Genomic DNA, 22,372 nt, shown 5'->3' with positions numbered 1-22,372 from the left:
CCCAAAAGAGGAGCACCTCAATACATAAGGCAACTGCTAACAGCTATAAAAGAGGAAATCGACAGTAACACAATAATAGTGGGGGACTTTAACACCTCTCTTACACCAATGAACAGATCATCCAGACAGAAAATTAATAAGGAAACACAAGCTTTAAATGATACAATAGACCAGATAGATTTAATTGATATTTGTAGGACATTCCATCCAAAAACAGCAGATTACACTTTCTATTCAAGTGCACACAGAACATTCTCCAGGACAGATCACATCTTGGGTCACAAATCAAGCCTCAGTAAATTTAAGAAAATTGAAATCATATCAAGCATTTTTTCTGACCACAACGCTATGAGATTAGAAATGAATTACAGAGAAAAAAACATAAAAAACACAAACACATGGAGACTAAACAATAGGTTACTAAATAACCAAGAGATCACTGAAGAAAGCAGAGGAAATAAAATACCTAGAAACAAATGACAACAAAACATGATGACCCAAAACCTATGGGATGCAGCAATAGCAGTTCTAAGATGGCAGTTTACAACAATACAAGCCTACCTCAAGAAACAAGAAAAATCTCAAATAAACAGTCTAACCTTACACTTAAAGTAACTAAGTAACTAGACAAAGAAGAACAAACAAAACCCAAAGTTAGCAGAAGGAAAGAAATCATAAAGATCAGAGCAGAAATAAATGAAATAGAAACAATGAAAACAATAGCAAATATCAATAAAACTAAAAGCTGGCTCTTTGAGAAGATAAAAAAAAAAGATAAACCATTTGCCAGACTCATCAAGAAAAAGAGGGAGAGGACTCAAATCATTAAAATTTGAAATGAAAAAGGAGAAGTTACAACAGACACCACAGAAATACAAAAGAATCATAAGAGACTACTACAAGCAACTCTATGCCAATAAAATGGACAACCTGGAAGAAATGGACAAATTCTTAGAAAGGTATAACGTTCCCAGACTGAACCAGGAAGAAATAGAAAATATGAAGAGACCAATCACAAGTAATGAAATTGAAACTGTGATTAAAAATCTTCAAACAAACAAAGTCCAGGACAAGATGGCTTCACAGGTGAATTCTACCAAACGTAGAGAAGAGCTAACACCTATCCTTCTCAAACTCTTCCAAAAAATAGTAGAGGAAGGAACACTCCCCAACTCATTCTATGAGGCCACTATCACCCTGATACCAAAACCAGACAAAGATACCACAAAAATAGAAAATTACAGAACAATATCACTGATGAATATAGATGCAAAAATCCTCAAGAAAATACTAGCAAACTGAATCCAACAATACATTAAAAGGATCATACACCATGATCAAGTGGGATTTATCCCAGGGATGCAAGGATTCTTCAATATACACAATCAATCAATGTGATACACCATATTAACAAATTAAAGAATAAAAACCATATGATCATCTCAATAGATGCAGGAAACGCTCTTGACAAAATTCAACACCCATTTATGATAAAAACTCTCCAGAAAGTGGGCACAGAGTGAATCTCAACATAATAAAGGCCATATATGACAAACCCACAGCAAAGATCATTCTCAATGGTGAACAACTGAAAGCATTTCTTCTAAGATCAGGAGCAAACAAGGATGACCACTCTCACCACTATTATTCAACATAGTTTTGGAAGTCCTAGCCATGGCAATCAGGGAAGACAAAGAAATAAAAGGAATACAAATTGGAAAAGAAGAAGTAAAACTGTCACTGTTTGCCCATGACATGATACTATACATGAAGAATCCTAAAGATACCACCAGGAAACTACTAGAGCTAATCAATGAATTTGGTAAAGCCGCAGGATACAAAATTAATGCACAGAAATTTCTTCCATTCCTATACACTAATGATGAAAAATCTGAAAGAGAAATTAAGGAAACACTCCCATTTGCCATTGCAAGAAAAAGAATAAAATACCTAGGAATAAACCTACCTAGGGAGGCAAAAGATCTGTATGCAGAAAAGTATAAAACACTGATGAAAGAAATTAAAGATGATACAAACAGATGGAGAGATATACCATGTTCTTGGATTTGAAGAATCAATATTGTGAAAATCACTATACTACCCAAAGCAATCTACACATTCAATGCAATCCCTATCAAATTACCACTGGCATTTTTTACAGAACTAGAACAAAAAATCTTAAAATTTGTATGGAGACACAAAAGACCCCAAATAGCCAAAGCAGTCTTGGAGGAATCAGACTCCCTGACTTCAGACTATACTACAAATTTACAGTAATCAAGACAATATGGTACTGGCACAAAAAAAGAAATATAGATCAATGGAATGGGATAGAAAGCCCAGAGATGAACCCAGGCAACTATGGTCAACTAATCTATGACAAAGGAGACAAGGATATACAGTGGAGAAAAGACAGTCCCGTCAATAAGTCATGCTGGGAAACTGGATAGCTACATGTAAAAGAATGAAATTAGAACACTCCCTAACACCATACGTAAAAATAAACTCAAAATGGATTAGAGGGCTTCCCTGGTGGCGCAGTGGTTGAGAGTCTGCCTGCCGATGCAGGGGACATGGGTTCGTGTCCTGGTCCGGGAGGATCCCACGTGCCGTGGAGCGGCTGGGCTCGTGAGCCATGGCTGCTGGGCCTGCGCATCCGGAGCCTGTGCTCCGCAACGGGAGAGGCCAAAACAGTGAGAGGCCCGCGTACCACAAAAAAAAAAAATAATAAAATAAAATTAAAAATGGATTAGAGACCTAAATGTAAAACCAGACACTATAAAACTCTTAGAGGAAGACATAGGCAGAACACTCTTTGACATAAATCACAGCAAGATCTTTTTTGATCCACCTCCTAGAGTAATGGAAATAAAAACAAAAATAAACAAATGGGACATAATGAAAGTTAAAAGCTTTTGCACAGCAAAGGAAACTATAAACAAGATGAAAAGACAACCCTCAGAATGGGAGAAAATATTTGCAAACGAATCAACAGACAAATATTTAATCTCCAAAATATATAAACAGCTCATGCAGCTAAGTATTAAAAAAACAAACAACCCAATCCAAAAATGGGCAGAAGATCTAAATAGACATTTCTTCAAAGTAGACATACAGATGGCCAAGAAGCACATGAAAAGCTGCTCAACATCACTGATTATTAGAGAAATGCAAATCAAAACTACAATGAGGTATCACCTCACACCAGTTAGAATGGGCATCATAAGAAAATCTACAAACAACAAATGCTGGAGAGGGTGTGGAGAAAAGGGAACCCTCTTGCACTGTTGGTGGGAATGTAACTTGATACAACCACTATGGAGAACAGTATGGAGGTTCCTTAAAAAATGAAAAATAGAATTTTATATGACCCAGCAATCCCACTACTGGGCATATACCCAGAGAAAACCATAATTCAAAAAGACACATGCATCCCAATGTTCACTGCAGCACTCTTTACAATAGCCAGGTCATGGAAACAACCTAAATGCCCATCGACAGACGAATGGATAAAGAAGATGTGGTACATATATACAATGGAATATTACTCAGCCATAAAAAGGAACGAAATTTGTAGAGACGTGGGTGCATCTAGAGACTGTCATACATAGTGAAGTAAGTCAGAAAGAGAAAAACAAATATAGTATATTAACGCACACATGTGGAACTTAAAAAATGGTACAGATGAACCGGTTTGCAGGGCAGATATTGAGACACAGATGTAGAGAACAAACGTATGGACACCAAGGGGGGAAAGCAGCCAGCGGGGTGGTGTGATTAATTGGGCAATTGGGATTGACATATATACACTAATATGTATAAAATGGATAACTACTAAGAACCTGATGTATAAAAAAATAAATAAAATAAAATTCAAAATAAAATAACGTGTATTTGAGTCATCAGAATGGATGAGACCTTAATTCTTCATATAGATACAGGAAGGAATGAAGCCAAGGGCTAAACACTGGAATGGCCCATCTTTATTGGTGAGAAAGAGCAAACGAAGTAAAGAAGAAGCAACAAAACATGTGAGAAAAACAACAGGAAAGTTTAATATTCTGAAAGCCAAGAGAAGAAAAAAGTTGCAAGAAGGTAGGAGTAATCAATTGTGCCAAATGCCGCTGACAAGTAAGCTAAGAACTGATGATTGACTTTACAATGCAGAGGGAAACAGTATCCTAGACAGGAGCAGTTTCAGCAAAGTGGTGGAGCGTGTACTTGGAATGAGCTCAAGAAAGAAGAGGAGTGGAGGAATTAGAGACAGCAAGGACAGATAACTCGTTCAAGGAGAAGTCTTATGAAGAGAAACAGGTGAAGGGACCAGTATCTTTTCTGTATGTCTGGAATGCTATCTACCTACTCCCACTTCACTCCTCCCCCCAGGTAACTCTTTTTTTTAGATTTGAAAACTGTTTATCTCTTAATCATGTTTTAGATCTCAGTTGTAACATTAGTTCAGATCTAATCTAAACTGATTAGACCCCTGATTCTATGTTATTGGAGAAATCTGCCATCTTCTTCTTAGCTTTTATTACATGTGGAAATCATAATATGTATGATTATTGGATTTATGTCTGTATGCCACCACCCTGTAAGCTCCATGTGGCAGAGACAATGTTGGACTTGTTCAACTTATGGTTAGTCGGGTCAGTACCTCTCTGCATAGGACCCCTTGATGTCTTTCTGCCCAGAGAGCAATATTCCTTGGATTTCACCCTGGGAAGAAGGACAGTCCTTCCGTGGGTATTATATATCCCACCAAGGGCCTCCTCAGTTACCTTCCTATATAAGTCAATCTCTTTCCAGAAAAGGATATGAGCTCTAGCAACAATGGCTTCCATAAGTCAGGATTTTCTGACTGAAGCTTAGGCCTCCGAACATATCACAATTTCAGCAGGCTAACTGGATATTCTGTACCAGAAATCATTTTGTGAAAAGCAATGTTAAATCAGGCCAGACTCTAAGGCTTGATGAGATGAGAGTCTATGATCTTAATAAAAGAAAATGCTCAGCTTCTATTAGCTCTGTTAACCCTAAAATAGGTTATAAGACATCACACAAAATATAGAAATTCATTTCATTTTTTAAATGTTTTGTTCAAACAAGAATGGATATAATTTCTTTCATTTTACCTTGAAGCTGCAAAGAAGCTTGTGATTTGGTAACCAAAACTGGCATAGTAAGCATGTTCCATGATTGCCATCATCTGAATGCAATTGTATCCTGTATAAGCAAAGGTCAAATAGAGATTAAGAGCCACATTTTTAAAAAGTAATGAAAACAATATATAAACACAGCACCCTGTTCAAAAGGCATTACATTTTACATATAATCTAGAAGATTTGGTCATTTTGAAAAGTTCTACTACTTTAACATCTTTGCTTGTCTGACCTTCTAACATAAAATCAGACAGTTAGTTCTTGAGGGTTATAGTCTAGCTATTTGAAATGTCTTCATTTTAATAAGTAATAAGTGATATGCAAATATACTTAATTTGGCTTTAGAATATTAAAGATGGCAATCTGCATATGCTAAACTTCAGCTGCACCTGTAATATTCATATCGAAGATTGTGAAAGCCAAATAAAAGTAACTGATTGCAGGCCATGTACTTTTTATTTCACCTTTTTCTTTATATTTCTCTTTTTTCTAACGTAAGATATACCACACCACTGAATCCATTTTTCTACAAGGTAGCTTTTATAAAGCCAGCATTAATGCTTCCATTTTCCACTGTTTCTAGGACCTATAAAATTACTCCACAGTCATTCATGGGCTCACATGTGTGCACGCGTGCACACACACACACACACACGTATACACACACACGTACACCCACATACATCCTTCCTTTCTCTATCTGAAAATGTTTTGCTTTAACACTAAATAAATTGACTCAAATGAACTGACTCAAAAAGATAGGTATGTATTTTTAAAAATCCTTAACACAAATATATTTATTAATGTGTTTTTAATGTAAGCAAATAATCAGAGTAGAAGAAACTTTGGTCTTTTAAAAAACTAAAAAAATCATTTTCTTCAAAGTAAAATATGGTAAAATTTTCAAATATGATTTAATTGCCTTCTGCAACATGCAAAGAAAATATTCCTATTCTGTTCTCAAAGTCTAATTCATGTCAATATAACTTCTTGTGCACATATTTTAGTACATAATTAATATTGGAACAATTATGATTCACGTTCAGAACTGAGGATTCATAAGTTTAAAGGATAACATAAACTCCATGATTCAGAATCTGTTGAAAAGTTATTACTGTTGGCTTTATTGTTAAAAAAAGAAACAAATTAACTCTATCAGGCCTGGTAGAAATATGTATATAAACTACTGCTCAATAATATAAACCAAGTATAATACTTAGTCACAAAATACAGAGTTTGTAGTTTATTTCTCTATTATGTAATCAATATTATTCTTCTGACCAAGTAACAATTTATAGCTTTTATTATACATTTTATGTCATTAACCATTCCTAAACTTACTTATGGTCAGAGTACTGGGCTAGGTAATTCAAACACAAAGATGAATAAGAAAATCCTTGTTCTGCTGAAACTTCTACAAGATCCAGGTCATAAACAATTTATTACAGTATGAAATGAGAGACCATCTCAAGTATAACAATATTAATATAATATTTATTAAATATAATTTATATCAAATTATCCAAACATTTAATTAATTTTGGTTTCTGGAACCTGACCTCACCATCTCAGGTAATCAAGACCCCTATATAACTAAAAATTTCAACCATGAGAAACTTTTCCTCTAGCCAAAATGTGGACTGCCTACCAGAAGCAGACTAATTAAATGTAGTTTATCTTCCTGCCTAGCCACTGTAGCAAGTGCTAATATGCTGAGAAATGATAAAAAGCATTACCTATAAAAAGAAAATAACAGATCTAAAGCATTCTGAATCAATAATTGAGCAGTACACTATTCACTTTCCTGCTTGTTCCCATGAAGACAGGGTTTGTGTCATTAGAGTCCAATACAAACACCTAGACCAATGTGACTCACACAGAAAGATGCACCACAAGTATCTGTCTAATAAGTCATCCAGACAGGAGCTATATATACAATGACTCTGAAACAAAATGAGTTCTAGTCACCTTACAAATGTAAGATTTTTTTCCCTAACAGACTAAAATGAACAGGCTATAACCAATGACCACTTAAATTGATAAGAATTCTCTCCTGTAGGGCTTCCCTGGTGGTGCAGTGGTTGAGAGTCCGCCTGCCGATGCAGGGGACACGCGTTCGTGCCCCGGTCTGGGAAGATCCCACATGCCGCGGAGCGGCTGGGCCCGTGAGCCATGGCCCCTGAGCCTGCATGTCCGGAGCCTGTGCTCCACAACTGGAGAGGCCACAACAGTGAGAGGCCTGCATACCGCAAAAACAAAACAAAACAAAACTCTCCTGTAGAAAAGTAATTATGCTTACATATTTATCTATAATTTTGGAAGCCATCATTTCACATTAAAATTGAAATAATATCTTGAATTCTTATGTTCTAATTCCATTTCTCTTTTCTATGCTATCACTATTACAGGGCAATTTGAGAAGCCTAAAATAACATGCATTTCTATTACATATTTAATCTCTTAACACAATAAAAGAGACACTTGTAATTAGCTTCTCTAATAAGAGAACAGACTCATTAAAATTTTATCTGAATAAAAATCAGAGTTATTACTTACCAAGGTCTTTGATTCTTGGTAGTATATTGCATGTAAAATGTTTATAAGAAGCTATTTTTCCTTCATAGGAAGAAATTCCCACATGAGATTCATAAATTCGTAGACCTCTTGGCTTCTTTGGTTTGGAATGCTTAAACTACAGAATATTAAAATTACATATAGAATTAAGCCAAAAATGCAGGTATGACACTAACAAATTAAGCATGTTAAATGAAATGATGAATTAACTCAGTCAAACACTTTGAAACTACTTTCACGTATAAAAGGCACTGGCTGCCTCCATTAAACTTTCTTTTGAAAAAAAAAATCCTTTTTAGGATCATGGTAATAGACCTATTTGAAAAGAGTAGTCATGCGATGGCTTATGCCTTATCACTGAGTGAAGATGTATTTTGAGCCTAAGCCTTACAGAAAACATAAGAACTGTGAAATACATACATAATTATTAAATGCAAAGCATTTATCAACAAGTTTTGATAACTTAAAGGACAGAAAAGTGAGCTCCAAGATACCTATAACTCTTATCAATAAGACAGGCTTAAAAAATTACCCTAATTAATACATTCATGAGATGTCTTGACTATTCGTTGTTCCTAAGGACACTGATCCTGCTTCAAGTCCATGACAGTGAGAAATATTACACCACTGGAGAGTCTTTGATTAATCAGAAATTGTAGTTAAAATTTTAAAAAATCAGTATCCCTTATAGGTCAGTACATAGAGATTTAGTGTTCTTCCCCCGCCCACAACTTCAGAAACACACGATAAAACAAAAACTCACTTTTATATTTTATTGGCTACAGATGATGGACATATATATATATATATATATATATATATTTATATATATATATATAGCAAATGAGTACATTATGATGTAAAATATTAAACCGGTGGTGAAGAGAGAAGTTGAACATTACAATAAAAGTTATAAAAGTAAAAATTAATTTTCCTAGAAATATTGGAACATGCATTTATTTAAAGAGTTGTTGTTCTCACTTTATATGGGTGTTCTGGATCCCAGTGTTTCCAATCATAATTCACATTATCACTGTCACGAGTCACATACTTCGCCCACGGTGAAATACGATACAAGATCTCTCCACTTTTACTCCTAATAACAACCTAAAAAGAGAACAAGATATTATTGCCTTAAAATACTTTCAAAACTCTAAGATAATGCATGATACTCTATGAGCACTGTGACAAGTAAGAAAAGGAGGAATGATCTTAAGAACCGAAACTGCCTTCCAGATGTGTTACCTTAAGGATGTTTAAATTCTATGGACCTTGCTCTCCTCATCTGCCATGGTATATGATCCCTAAAGTCATTTCCAGCTTGAATACTTTATGATTCTCTGGCAATTTTCATCATTGCCAACCAACCATTATAGTAGTTAATTAAAGTAAGCATACAGTAGATAGGAAAAAGACATGAATATTATTGGAAGCTACCGTCAATAAATCAATCAACAGAAGGAACTGATCCTAGTATATTCTTTTAAAAAGTCATGAGTTATATCACCATCTCTTCCTTTTCCTTTTCATAGCAATTAATGATAACATGGGTTTTGGCTAATAATTGTATTATAATACACACAAACACACACACTACCCTACAAATATTTTCCACTTCTCAATTTCTTCTACACCTTATTCCAAGTATGCTTTACCATATGAAACCAAACATTTTCCTTTTTAACCATTTGTTCCTATATTTGCCAGTAGTATCACTATTGCTATCAGTATAAAAAATAACAATAAAAATGCAGGGCTTCCCTGGTGGCGCAGTGGTTGACAGTCCGCCTGCCGATGCAGGGGACATGGGTTCGTGCCCTGGTCCGGGAAGATCCCACATGCCGTGGAGCGGCTGGGCCCGTGAGCCATGGCCGCTGAGCCTGCGCATCCGGAGCCTGTGCTCCGCAGCGGGAGAGAGGCCACAACAGTGAAAGGCCCGCGTACCGCAAAAAAAAAAAAAAAATGCAAAGGCAACTTTTACGGAATCCACCAGTTTAGACTTAGTACTGAATAGAGGGCTTTGAATTTATCAGCATGGTTAAATAGTGAACAGAGCTTCCAGGTATAGCTTTTTAAAGTTTTTTTTTTTTAATTAATTAAACCTTCTAAGAGTAGGTAGAGTGTGACAAAAAATGTTCAGATCAGTAGCTGACCTGAATGCTGAATGATCAATATGCTCTCAGCGTTGAGAAAGAATATATTCTTTGGTCTCCTTTAATAGAGAAAAGCTCAAGTATGCATAATTCTTGGTCATTAAATATTTGTAGAATGTTTTATAGTTTAGAAAGGGCTTTCATAGTCATATCTCACTTGATTCCAGAGAATCTTTTTTTTTTTTTTTTTTGCTGTACGCAGGCCTGTCACTGCTGTGGCCTCTCGCGCTGCGGAGCACAGGCTCTGGACGCGCAGGCTCAGCGGCCATGGCTCACGGGCCCAGCCGCTCCACGGCATGTGGGATCTTCCCGGACCGGGGCACGAACCCGTGTCCCCTGCATCGGCAGGCGGACTCTCAACCACTGCGCCACCAGGGAAGCCCCCAGAGAATCTTTATAACCCAAATATTAAGTGAGTAGCCAGAAGTCCCAAAGTCACCAACTGGCAGAACCAAAAGCTAAGCAGAGCTTCTGATACTCACTTCCTTTTTCTTAACAGGCTTTAATGGCACTTCCTTCATATACAGAAAAAGAATAAATCATGATTTAAGGAGGAGGGGACAGGTGAGTGGTGAAAAGGAACATCTAACTTACATGAGCTCAATTCTATCTCCTTAGTTGTGCCTCCCACTTATTAAAGCCCATCACAACTGTTTCTATTATTCAAATAGTAATCACAAAACATGAATGAATAGGATCAACCCAGTCCCAGAGTATTTTATCCCCCAAAATATGTCCCTTAAGTCACATAACTTTCTAGTATAATACACACAGTGATATATTTGAGAAAAGGCTTTTTATTCACTCATCAACCCAGGACAGGTAATGGGGAAATAAAATACCAGAAATCAGTTTTCAATGGATAGCACCCTGCCTAATCCATCCACCTATCTTTTCTCTTTTTTGCAAATGGCTCTACAACCCCTCCAAAGGATGATAATGAACCAATAAGTATTTTTCAAGGTGTCTGCTGGCAGAGAGAATATTTGAAACTTTAAGCAAAGAACATGAAGAATTTCCTTATGCTGAATATAATTTCCACATTCTTTGGAACATTAACTTATTTATCTTGCTGTACACATGAATGTCTTCAGAGGGTACTGAGTGATGGAAGTTGGAAGGAACAGCCCTTCTATGGGTCTTTCTCACTCCTACATGTTTTGCTAGGTACAGCAAGAATATAAGGTCCTATTGATGACAGAGGCCATTTCTCAGAGTTGTGTTTGTAGCAAGCAACCCTGAGGAATGAGATAATGTCTCCCTTGAAGACAATGGACAGCTTTCCTTACTGCTTGCCATAAAAGAAATCATTCCCCAAGGTAAATACTCCTCACCTATGAGGCAAACTAGCTGTGTGCATAGCATCCATCTAGACCCTATAGTGTCACCCCTATAAGACTTAGAAAGCAAGGGGAACTAATGCAAGTATGATGCACATCCTGTGCCATGAGTAATAAAGTCATTTATCTCTGACTCAGGAGTCCTGTGTTTTCTGCCAGAATCCACGAAACAGTAACAGGTTAACTTATGAGCTTGAAGGTACGGCAAAATCAAATCCTACACCTGACAATGGATGACTTACTCATTTTGAATGACTTCCATATTTTTGTTACCAAAAGTTATATTTCTTCATTTCTATTAGTGTTTTATATTAGATATTTTTGTTCATCATTTTTATTAATTTTGCTCCTTGGGGTGGAAACTTTTAATTATCTAATTCCTTCCTTTTTTCTTAGCAATAAAATCAGAGCCTGGATCCTTAAATGATACGTAAAACAAAGCTTCCCACCACATCTAGAACACTTCACTGTAATCATTACATAAACGGTAAATTCACTTCTCTATTCTTTAGGCTCCTGAATTTTGGATGTATTTTTGCTATAGCAGTTTAGATTTTACTAGTAAACACACTTGCCAACAGTACCCACCTTACCTCACCTTTGATTTACTGTTCCTAAGTTGCTGTGATAACAAATAAGAGTATTATAGTAAATCTAAATAACCCAAACTTGAGAGACCTTCCAATGAGTAAAAAATATAACCTTCTGGACTAAATTTTGCTCCTGAAACGTTTTAGGGGGGAGAAAGGGGAGAGATAAGTGTACTTACTGAGTTTGTGCTCTCTTGAGTTCAGATTCAGAATTTTTACATAAAACTTTATATCATTTAATTTACAACCTCAAAATAGAACATGTTATATAGCAAATTGAAAAGAAAGCTCTAGCTTGATTGATCTTTCAATGATAGTAAGTCTAATAGCTGATGGGTAGAAGAATTCACTTGGTACTAGCAAACTGAAAGTCTCATACACTACTAGTATGAGTATAAAATAGTATGAACATTCTAAATAGCAATTTGGCAATAGGATCAAAAATTCAAAAAAAAGTAATTCTCAATGACTCAGCAATTCTAATTACAGATGTTTGCCCTGTAGAAATAATCAGAGAAGTGCCCAAAGAACTATATTCTTATCTATTAATCTTAGTGTTATTTTTATTAGCAAAAAGTAAATGACTGAATAGTGTATGCTTGTTAAAAATTATACCACTGAATTATATTGAAGGTTGCAAGAAAATTCTTTCAAGTTATAAAAAAGAATGTATTGCATCTTCCTAATGTACATATATACAAATGGTTGCCTATGGATAGAGAAATTATTAATAGCTTTTATTTTCCAGTTGTATCTTTCTATATTGTTATCAATTCATTTCACTTGTAGAGCTTCTATAAATCAGAAAAAAATAAGCATTCTGATAAGGATTGCAAATAGATGAATTATACAATTGTGTACATATTTGTGGACCTGTGCTACCAAGTTCCATATATATGTGTGTATATACATACACTTTAAATATATTGACACAGTGTTAAACATAAAACTTTAAAAAGTATATTAGGGAATTCCCTGGTGGTCCAGTGGTTAGGACTCCATGCTTTCACTGCTGAAGGCTCAGGTTCAATACCTGGTCAGGGAACTCAGATCCCACAAGTCGTGCGGCCAAAAAAAATAAAAAGTATATTAATATCACCACATATCACTTCAATAAAAAATATATATAAAATCACTTTAAAGAAATATACTAATGAAAATAATATCATGATGAACTTTTGTAGGGCAAATTGATAATTTGTATAATTATAACATTTTATAACATGGTAAAAATGTCATTAGGCTCCTTTTCTAATGAGCCAAATTATCTCTTTGACTTATGGGAGGTTAACATCAAAAGACATTATTAAATTAAATAAAGAAGTGAATAAAATAAACCTCTACCTGTGCAAAAGTCAAATTGACTTAGTGAACTGTATGAAGTCAAATTTTATTTAGAAAATGACATTTAAAACTCAAATATACAATATAAGAAACAGTTTGGTAAAACAGTGAAGACCTAAAAACTTGTGTTTGTGTGTGTATATTCATTCAATCTAGGAATATCTTTTGAAATGGTTCTTGTCAAAGACTATTGTTCCTTTGGACCAAAAAATCCCTGAGATAAGATGCTCCTCAGGTGGCCAACAATTTTATATGAAAACAGTGGATGTGTTCAGCTGGTTAGAAGTGGTAGGATACTCTGGAAAATGGTATTGCATGTAACTCTGGGTTTCAAGACTGAACGTGTAGAAGACGAAGAGAAAAGGCACAGATATTGAAAAATATAATTTGATTTGCCCAGATTATACTACCAAAATCACAACAACATGCTATGAAGGAAAAAAATTATTAATAAAGATAACTATTTAGTAGGGTACAGGTCAAAATAAATAAGCAATAAAAGTGATTTCTAATTTATGAAGCAATGTTATATCCTCCTCTTTTAAATTACCTCTAATTTATATAATAATAGCTAACGTAATTGATACTATATGTAATATGTATATAATATGTAAAATATATAATTGATATTATATACATATTTTTTAAACAATGGGTACAGTCATACCAACATGCAACGCTAAATATCAGTATTCTGTTGTGTGTGTTTAAAATGTGACAAAAAATATGTGTGTGTATATAGAGAAAGAAATACATACGTATAGAACACATAATACTTTTAAGTAATTTTTAGAAGTGAGTGGGACAAAAATAAAACAGAGCATTAGAAAAAGTAATCACAAGTTTATAATTAAGTAGAAAAATAAGTGATATTCCAGAGGAGAATCTGATGGTTCAACCAATGACCAGAATCCTGAAGAAATAAATATGTGCTTTTAATATTTACAATTAACATAGCATAAACATTATTTTTAATGCATAGATATAATTATTAAAACTTTAAAATACCTTAGTATAATTTAAAAAGAAGTTCTTAAATCTCATTTTAATTCAACTAAAATTTTATGACTAACCTTTGTTAAAAACTAGGACATAGGGCTTCCCTGGTGGCGCAGTGGTTGAGAGTCTGCCTGCCGATGCAGGGGACACGGGTTCGTGCCCCGGTCCGGGAAGATCCCACATGCCGCAGAGCGGCTGGGCCCATGAGCCATGGCCACTGAGACTGCGCGTCCAGAGCCTGTGCTCCGCAACGGGAGAGGCCACATCAGTGAGAGGCCCACGTACCGCAAAAAACAAAACAAAACAAAACAAAAGGACATAGGGAATTTGCTGGTGGTCCAGTGGTTAGGACTCCATGCTTCCACTGCAGGGGGAATTAAGATCTCGCATGACACAGCACAGCCAAAAAAATTTAAAAATTAAAATAAAAAATAGGACGTATGAGTACAAATTTTTTTCAGTTTTGTTTGTTTGTTATCCTTGCTTGGGCCAATTTTAAGATTCAGTAAGGTTACTTAAGAAAGAATCTCTTTATCATTTTGAGAGGCTGAAAAATGGCCTCTCATTTCATATGTTCATATCCTACTTCTCTAGAATCTGTGAATGATAATTTATATAGCAAAAAATGGGTCTTTGCAGATGTAATTAAAGTAAAGATCTTAAAATGGAAAGATTGTTCAGATTTTCCAGGAGGGCAATCACATATATCCTTATAAGAAGGAGGCTGAGGGATATTCTGCACATAGACAGGAGAGAAAAAAGCAATGTAACCAAAGAGGCAAAGACTGGAGTGATGCAGACACTAGCCAAGGAATGTCAGCAGCCACCAGAAGCTGGAAATAGAAAGGAACAGATTCTCCCCAGACGGAGTATGTTTCTGCCAACACCTTGATTTCAGCCCAGTGATACTGATTTTTAACTTCTGGTCCAACACTGCGACAGAAAATATTTCTGTTGTTTAAAAGACACCAAATCTGTGCAACCACCATAGGAAACGATATAGAAATAAAGAAAAAAAACGGAGGCAATCACTCTTCTAAGAATAAAATGTTATGTACTTAAATTTAGTTAAATCTTGTCAGTGTCAGAAAGAGTTGAAAAAGTTATCTTAATGAGTAGTCTAAATAACACATTTTATCTCTTATTAACTTCCTACTCCCAAAAAGTAGACCAACATATACCAATGCATTTCAGTGACCTTCACTAAACAAAGTAAGTCCTTGACAATTCTCAGGAAAAGCAAACTCATTCAGAATAAATGTTGCTGAGCTTCAGAACTGATAGGAGGGCCTTCAAAAAAGTGAATTTGTAATACGCAGTTTTTACTGCTAGCCTACTCTCATGTAATTATTTTCAGGGGTTGAACAAAAAAGAGTCAGTCTTTACATGATGCAAATAAAAGTTCTAAATTTTCCATAAGGAGAAGCTAAGGAGCTATTTTTTCTACCTAATACCTGATGTCCATCAGCAGAAGAATGGATAAAGAAGATGTGGTACGTATATACAACGGAATATTACTCAGCCATTAAAAAGGAACAAACTTGTGCAATTTGCAGAGACATGAACAGACCTGGAGACTGTCATACAGAGTGAAGTAAGTCAGAAAGAGAAAAACAAACATCGTATAATATCACTTATATGTAGAATCTAGAAAAACGATACAGATGAACTTATTTGCAAAGCAGAAATAGACACAGACGTAGAGAATGGATGTATGGCTACCGGCAGGGAAAGGGAGGTGGGATGAACTGGGAGAATGGGATTGACATATATACACTACTATGTATCAAATTGATAACTAATGAGAACCCACTGTATTGCACAGGAAACTATATGCAGTGCTCTGTGGTGACGTAATGGGAAGGAAATCCAAAAAAGGGGATATATGTATACGTATAGCTGACTCACTTTGCTTCACAGCAGAAACTAACACAACATTGCAAAACAACTAAACTCCAATAAAAATTAATTTTTAAAAACAGAGATGGGGCTATTTAAATAAATAGATGATCAGTTGTCAATAATAATACTAATTTTTCATTCTGCATTTTCTATTTAGGAATATCAGAAACACTGATATTAAAAGGCTATTTATTTCATTGTGAACTTGAGTTTATATTTCAATTAATGAGAAAAGAAAACCAAGAAACCAATAAAAGTATCATGGCAGTTTTCTAATAATAATAAGGTCCTGATATACGAATGACCACTTTGTGGATATACTTTCTTAAAACTACATATAATTGATCGGTAAAATTATATAAACTGGGGCTATATATGAGCTATAATTGACATTACCATTATTTAGATATTGAGCCTGCTATAGTAACCAAATAAAATTACTCTGTCTCTTGAAAATTTTTAAATTTCGTTTAATTTTTTCTAGATATTAAAGTTCATACATTTTGGAGGTCTCCATCTTTGTTTCATAATCTACTTCATAATTTTCAATTAAACAAACAACCTGACACAAGCCATGTGCATATAAAGTTATCATAAAAAGTTGTCACATCCTGGTGATGTCCTTTACATCTACAACGTTCAGGGATTGAGGGAAGTGAAAAAGAGATTAAGTGATTAGATTAAGCCCCCTAAGCTCTTTGGATACTGGACACTATCCAAAAGAAGAGAAAGAAAAGGCAATATCTTTGCTAGTAGCTTGATGAAGAAAAGAAACAAATCAGTTGAACTTCAAAAGCAATAACCTATTGATGAAAAAAAAATAACCTATTGATGAATTTTCACTGGCTCCCATTATTTTTGCTTTGTATAAAATTTCTTATTTTAAAACATGCCATCACAATTCAAGTTTTTTTTTTCTTTAATAAGAAATTTTCCAAGGTTAAATCCTACAACAACAGCTTGATTAGGAAGAGTTAAAGGATTTCACTAACAAAAACGAAGCCACTAATTAAAGAAAAAAAACTTTCCTTACAAGAAAAGATTAAGTATACTAGCTATGAAAAATAAATTTGTAACATGACAAAAAGTATCATACCAAATTATATCAAACTTTTGTATAAAGGACACCAATGTACGGAATAAAAAGAGATTAATTTTGAGGTATAGTACTCATGGCTACTTTACTCCTGATTTAACAACAATTAGAATTACAGAGATATAAAGATTCACTTCTGTAATACTTACACAAGGGAGAGAAAAAACTGCAGAATATTGCCAAAAAGAAATAAATGAAGATCAGTAGCTGCTTCTTCTAAAAGCAGGTCCTTATTTAGAATGATTTAGAGAGACAGATGCTCCTGTACTTATAAAAAGCAGTATTACTCCCATAGGGTTCCATCCCAGTTCCCCAACTTTCTAGTCTAGTTAAGAAGTATTAAAACTATAATATTTTTTCTGTTTCTGTCTTTTGACTGAGGAAAATCTTTAACGAAATAAAGAAACAACTAAGTAGAACTGATAAAGTGTTTGCTTCATTTCAAGTACATTACCTGAACAAAAACCTTATAAAGTGAGGTCACTACAAAAAGACAAAATCCAAAGGGATTATGTGAGATTTAGGATGCAGGCATTGAAAATGATATCCCTGAGCAAGTGAGAATAACTACTCCTAAGTGAAAAGAATAGGAACAATGCTGAAATGTTGTAATCAGGTAAAGATTGATTAGGTGTCTTAGATGAGAAAACAGATGAATTACACATGATATAAAAATATAGGATTTAAACTTCCAAGATATTGGAAGATCAATATAGTAATAAAAGAAAAAAGCCATGAAAAGGGGGAAAAATCAGTGAGTTTTCATTACTGAAGAAGTGTGCTTCAAAGAGACTCATCCATGTGCAGTGAAGGCTAGAATTCTATTAAGTAAATAGAGTTATGATCTGGTATAACACCAACAAAAAAAATCTTAAAAAGTATTTTTAGAAGCGCTAGATGGGAGAGGTACTATCATAAGATGAGTTAAAACTCTCTTTAAAATATTTCATTAGGTATAATTATAAAAGTCTATATGGTAATAAATTGAATCATTTGAAAAAAAGAATATGATTCTTAAGCAATCACTCTAAGTGCCATTGCAATGAAGTAAAATATAAAATATGAGGGCTGGGGGAGAAATAATTTACTCCTTAACGGAAATCTAGAGAAATTCCAGGAACTAGATACAGAATATGTAATTCTAAAAAATCATAAGATCTTTTTCAAAAACATGTAATTATATATTTAATATACATTGAGATTATCTCTAAGAATATAATTAACAACTATTAAATAAAGAAAACAGTTAATAATGAAAATAATTCAGAGTTACACTTAAATATTCTTTATAAATTAAGGTTTCATAATACAGAGTGCAACACTATCACTCTTTTCTTCCACAAACGTCACATATTTCTCCAGGTGCAGGTGGTATTGGGGAAGAACTACAAATAGGTATGTATGAATTAGGAAACACATAGTATACACATCATATGAGAAATTGATTAGGCAGACAGTATAATGGGAAATAGAACATGACTACATGTGAGATATGAAACTCAACATATGCATTTGGATAATTTCTTGTTAACTGATAGACAGTGACGATGGGAAGAAGTAGTGGTAAATAATAGGAGTCTTCACAATAGAGTTATTTACTTTAAACCTTCATAGCTGAAGTGTATTTAAATTATTAAACATAGATATTTCCATCTTACGTAGATAGCGAAGGCACAGAACAGCAAATGAACTTGGTGATCTCCAAGTGTGACAAGCTCTCTGGAGAAGCAGGGAAACTTCTCTGACAGTGCAGTCAATAAAGCACACAGGTCAGGGAATTATCCACCTGACTTCTGCATAAGGCTCAGAGAATAACCATGTGCTAAGGTGCAGTGACCTATGGTTCACTGCTTTCAAATATGTACATATATATTTCATAAAATAAATATTATATATAATATATATGTGTATGTATATATGTTACACACACACACACACACACACACACACACACATATATATATATATATATATATATATATATATATATATATCCATGAGACTTTTTTTTCCAATCGGGGGCATACTGAGTCACTTGGGGAAATTTATAGCTTATTGGCATATTTGAAAGATGTTAAGATGAACAGACTGAAGAGTGAAAAAACAGAAAACCTTAAATTGAAGAGGGTTAAAATTCATATTGACATTTAACACACACTTAACTGTGCTACTCAATAAAAGAATTCAGCTTAAATGTAAATATTTAAATCATAAAAGATTATATAGTATGTACTTTATCACAAGTAAAAGGTCCTGTAGGCATACCATTATTCATTATTATTTGAATTCATTATTATTACTTGGCCAAAGTGCAAATACTTCTATTAAATATAACCAAAAGTAATACCCATCTAACAGTCACAAAATGTAATTTTCTTCCTTTTTCTGGCACAGCATTAAAAGATCAAATACTAAACAAAAGCTCTCTTTTAAAAAAAATTAATGCCTACATAATTTAGAAGAAAAAAGCATGAAATACTTTTATTAAAAAACATACTCCTAAAGAAAAATGAAAGTGTTCAATTCTCCAGATTTTATAATCATATTTAAAATCTACTATGCCCACACTGAAGGACAAAGGAAGACTGTAAAATAAATGCAAGATATTTCACAGTACATGGATATAAGAAAAAGAGAGTCTGCCAAAACATTTAAAGTATTTCTAGAATCAATGTTCACATAAAGGGTGCAATATTTATGGACAGTCTGATCTTCTAGATACCTGTGATTCACTTCAATAAGCACTAAAACAGAAAGAGAAAAAGAATATGTTTTATAGTTATCTTTCTAAAATGTATTATACATTCCCTTGTGACCTTAACAGAGGGAATTAAACACTTGTAGAAACTGATTTGTATACGCTGAACTGTGACATGGTTGGAATATGAACATTTCCCCCTGAATTCAGTAAAGAGAATATTAGACTTTTATATGTGTCTTTGACAGCAGTTTTCAACTCTGGATGTGCAATGAGAACCACCTGAGGAATATTTTAAAATAAAGATGCCTGAGTCCTATTTCTATCCACTATCACCACCCTACCTGTCACCCTTGATTCTGATTCTGTGAGCTGCAGTCTAGTAGCTTAGGAGATAAAAGCTAGACCTGAGAAAGCAAAAGACAAAGTAGCTACAGGGACCAGTGCTCCAATAATAAAGAATAGATTTTTATTTTAAAAAAGTTATCATGCAGGAATGAAAACTAACATTAAAGTTACAGGGACTGTATTTTCTAAGCCTTGATAATAATAAACACCTTTGCAAAAGACAAGGCATATTTTGCAATAAAATTTATCTCAATCTCTACTTTGAATTTTTAATTTATTTCTTATACAGTAATAATTTATAATTTGCTTTCATTCTTCCTAGTCTAATCTCCCTAATTATTCTCCAACAATCATTCTGTAAACTTTCAATCATGAAAGGCAACCAAGCTAGCTCAAAATTTATTCATTTGTGGTCCTGAGTACACCCGTGAATGTCCTCACTGATTTACTTATCAAAAATTTTCCCCTGCACTTAAGAAGGCCTCATAAAAGAGTATGGTGAATCTATTCAAGTTTCTGATCTTACCCTATAGTTTAACCAATCATTTAAAATATTTCACAAGTTCTATACTATGTATCACATAAATCATTTTGCAAAACAATATTTATCATGGCTACTTTAAATGCCATTACTAAAATTGGATGATTGTCTTTTCAATACTATGTTCTTAGGAATTCCATTTATAATCTTTATTGCAAAGTTGTAGATGATATTGGCTCTTCGGTCAGTCAAACCACTTTCTGGCATTTCTTCCTATTATAGAAAGGATGGAAAGTTTAAAGTCACATTTTTCACACTCCCTTGCAGCTAGGTTTCTGCATCTAGTAGAGGCACCCATGCAAGATCTGGAAGGAAGAAACTAGTACTTCAGTTAAATCATATGGAGATCAATCTTTTTTGCCTAAGAACCCTGAATGACGCTTAATCTAACAAAATGGCATTATTTCCATAGGCATGAGCAGTAGAAAACTCAAAAGATGATTGACATGCCACAATTAATCAGTTCACATGCTCAATTTCCATTTGTACTTCCCTATATATAATTACATATACATTCAGAATCAGTTTTCTCATGAGAAATAATCACAAAAAAAGTGTTTACCTGGGGAAAATTCTTTTCATTCTACATTTGGTTTCAAACTAAAATTTTATAAGCAGAGTTGATATGATTATCATGCAAAAAGAAACAGATGTTGGCAATACATAGGAATCCTCAGAGGAAATAAAGAAAATGTTGGGGGTGGGTGGAGGATAATTTGAAACTAAACTGGCATTTGAAGCAGTACTCATCATAAAAAATACGAGAAAGATGCTTTGCCCTAAAGTAGGACATCATTTGAAAAGAACACACCAAATTTGGATTATGAGATATTGCAGAGGCAAAGTAAGTTTGAAAAATGAAGTGGAAAAGCAGGCTCATATAAGGAAAAGTTGGAGGTAGAACCTGGAAAGTGGAGGCCTAAAGAATTGGAGGAGAATGGACCAAATTTCAAGATTAGATGGGTGAAAATAGAAAACTCCTAAGATGTGCCTAAAAAGTACCAGCACTGTGAAAACAAATAGTTATAGGTATGCCCAAACCTGGGCCTAAAACGACAAAAAAAAAAAAAAAAAAAAAAAAAAAAAGCTTTGAAAAGAAAAAGAAAGCACCTACAGGATTAATTCTTCAGATGTTAGAATTACTTTTGATAGAATTGTTAATTTAAAAATGAGTTCATGTCTCAGGAACAAAGGGAAAGGATTGATGCTCAGCTGAGAAACAACTTTTTATGACACAGCTTATCATTGCTCTAAGAAAAGACCATGCCTACAGAATAGCTTATAACTGCTTTAATCATCAAACAAATACTTATTAAAGTTCGGGATTGACACGTACACACTTCTATATTTAAAACAGATAACCAACAAGGACCTACTGTAGAGCACAAGGAACTTTGCTCAGTACTCTGTAATAACCTAAATGGGAAAAGAATTTGAAAAAGAATAGATACAGGCATACATAATACTGAATCACTTTGCCGCACAACTGAAACTAGCACAACATTGTTAATCAACTACACTCCAATATAAAATGAGAAATTTTTTTAGAAGTACCCACAGTAAAATTACCTATTTGTTTCAAGATTTACAAGTGAGTAAGGTGTACTTTCATGTTTAACTTACAG

The 22,372-nt window shown here is 34.1% G+C and overlaps 1 protein-coding gene across 1 annotated transcript in view; it reads right to left on the bottom strand.

The window, feature by feature from the left end:
• GBE1 (1,4-alpha-glucan branching enzyme 1) overlaps nt 1-22,372 on the bottom strand; it is a 297,826-nt gene that overhangs the window by 143,381 nt on the left and 132,073 nt on the right. The window contains exons 4-6 of the mRNA XM_032630067.1: nt 8,718-8,843; nt 7,719-7,854; nt 5,136-5,226 (exon numbers count right to left, since the gene is read on the bottom strand). Of these exons, the coding sequence (XP_032485958.1) occupies nt 5,136-5,226; nt 7,719-7,854; nt 8,718-8,843 (353 nt within the window). The remainder of the gene's footprint in view (nt 1-5,135; nt 5,227-7,718; nt 7,855-8,717; nt 8,844-22,372) is intronic.

The sequence above is a fragment of the Phocoena sinus genome, chromosome 4 (assembly GCF_008692025.1).
Source record: "Phocoena sinus isolate mPhoSin1 chromosome 4, mPhoSin1.pri, whole genome shotgun sequence".
NCBI lineage: Eukaryota > Metazoa > Chordata > Mammalia > Artiodactyla > Phocoenidae > Phocoena > Phocoena sinus.
This window is presented reverse-complemented; position numbering and strand designations above follow the sequence as displayed.